At 64.0% G+C, this 924-nt stretch overlaps 1 protein-coding gene across 1 annotated transcript in view; it reads left to right on the top strand.

Moving 5' to 3' along the window:
- Window positions 1-244: 244 nt before the first annotated feature.
- The window catches only part of LOC104539746 (mucin-4-like), a gene marked incomplete at its 3' end in the record, with an annotated part of 13433 nt that continues 12753 nt past the window's right edge, over window positions 245-924 (top strand). Inside the window, exons 1-2 of the mRNA XM_010183347.1 lie at window positions 245-308; window positions 685-882. Of these exons, the coding sequence (XP_010181649.1) occupies window positions 245-308; window positions 685-882 (262 nt within the window). The remainder of the gene's footprint in view (window positions 309-684; window positions 883-924) is intronic.

Here is a 924-nt window from a genome sequence, read left to right as displayed (position 1 = left end):
TACGCCAAAATGAGTGTTCCCCCAGCACCGGTGGACTGGGACACGGCCACCTCCATGGGAGACATCAGTACAGAGACGTCAGTGCCCTAGGCAGGGCATGTGGCGTCCCAAACTCTGTTCCCCCCCCCACCCCCCCTTCCGCCTTTCCGGTCTGGGGCAGTGCTCACCTGTGGAGCCACCCACTTGTGTCGCTGCCCTGGGACAGGGAGAGCTGCAGCCCTGTCCCTGCTGCCGAGGGAGAGCCATGGAGGGCCGTGGCCAGTGGCTGCTCTGGAGCTGGGCGCTGTGGGGGCTCTGGGTGCTGCCAGGTAAGTGCTGGGGTCGCCCACACTGATACTGGTCTAACTGGTGGCCAGTGCCAGCTGGGTGATGGGTGATGGGCTGCGAATGACAGGGTTCACCCCATCTCTGCCCACTGGTGCCACAGACTCTGCATGGTCCCCTAAATGTGGCAGGGGACAGTGGGGAGGGATTTGTGGATCAAATGGGGACTCTCGCCCATGGGGAAGGTGCCTGTCTTACTCTCGGCGTTGGTCCGGCTGTGTGTGCTGGGGTGGGAACCAGCCCCAAGGGCTGGAGAGCCCCTTCCTCCCACAGCAACAAGGAGGGATGGGGGTGATGAGGACCCCCAGGCTAGTTTTTTTTTTTCCTCATCCTGCCCTCACCTACCTGCTCTGTTGCCAGTGCAAGCCATGGAGGCAGAGGAGCAGCCAGTTGTCCCCACGCCGGCAGAACTGGGCAGCATCTCCCCTGCAGCTGATGGTGCTGAGCTGCCCCTGGACACGGGCATGTGCCAGGCATTCACTGCCACCGCAGCCGCCCCATTGGATCCCCCCTTTCCCAGCAGCATGACCACCACCTCCTCAGGCAGCCGTGGCGCAGGTAAGGCTGGCGGGGAGCAGGGTCCTGCCCGTTGGGGGCAGG

The sequence above is a fragment of the Mesitornis unicolor genome, unplaced genomic scaffold, assembly GCF_000695765.1.
Source record: "Mesitornis unicolor isolate BGI_N332 unplaced genomic scaffold, ASM69576v1 scaffold25664, whole genome shotgun sequence".
Taxonomy (NCBI): Eukaryota; Metazoa; Chordata; class Aves; order Mesitornithiformes; family Mesitornithidae; genus Mesitornis; species Mesitornis unicolor.
This window is presented reverse-complemented; position numbering and strand designations above follow the sequence as displayed.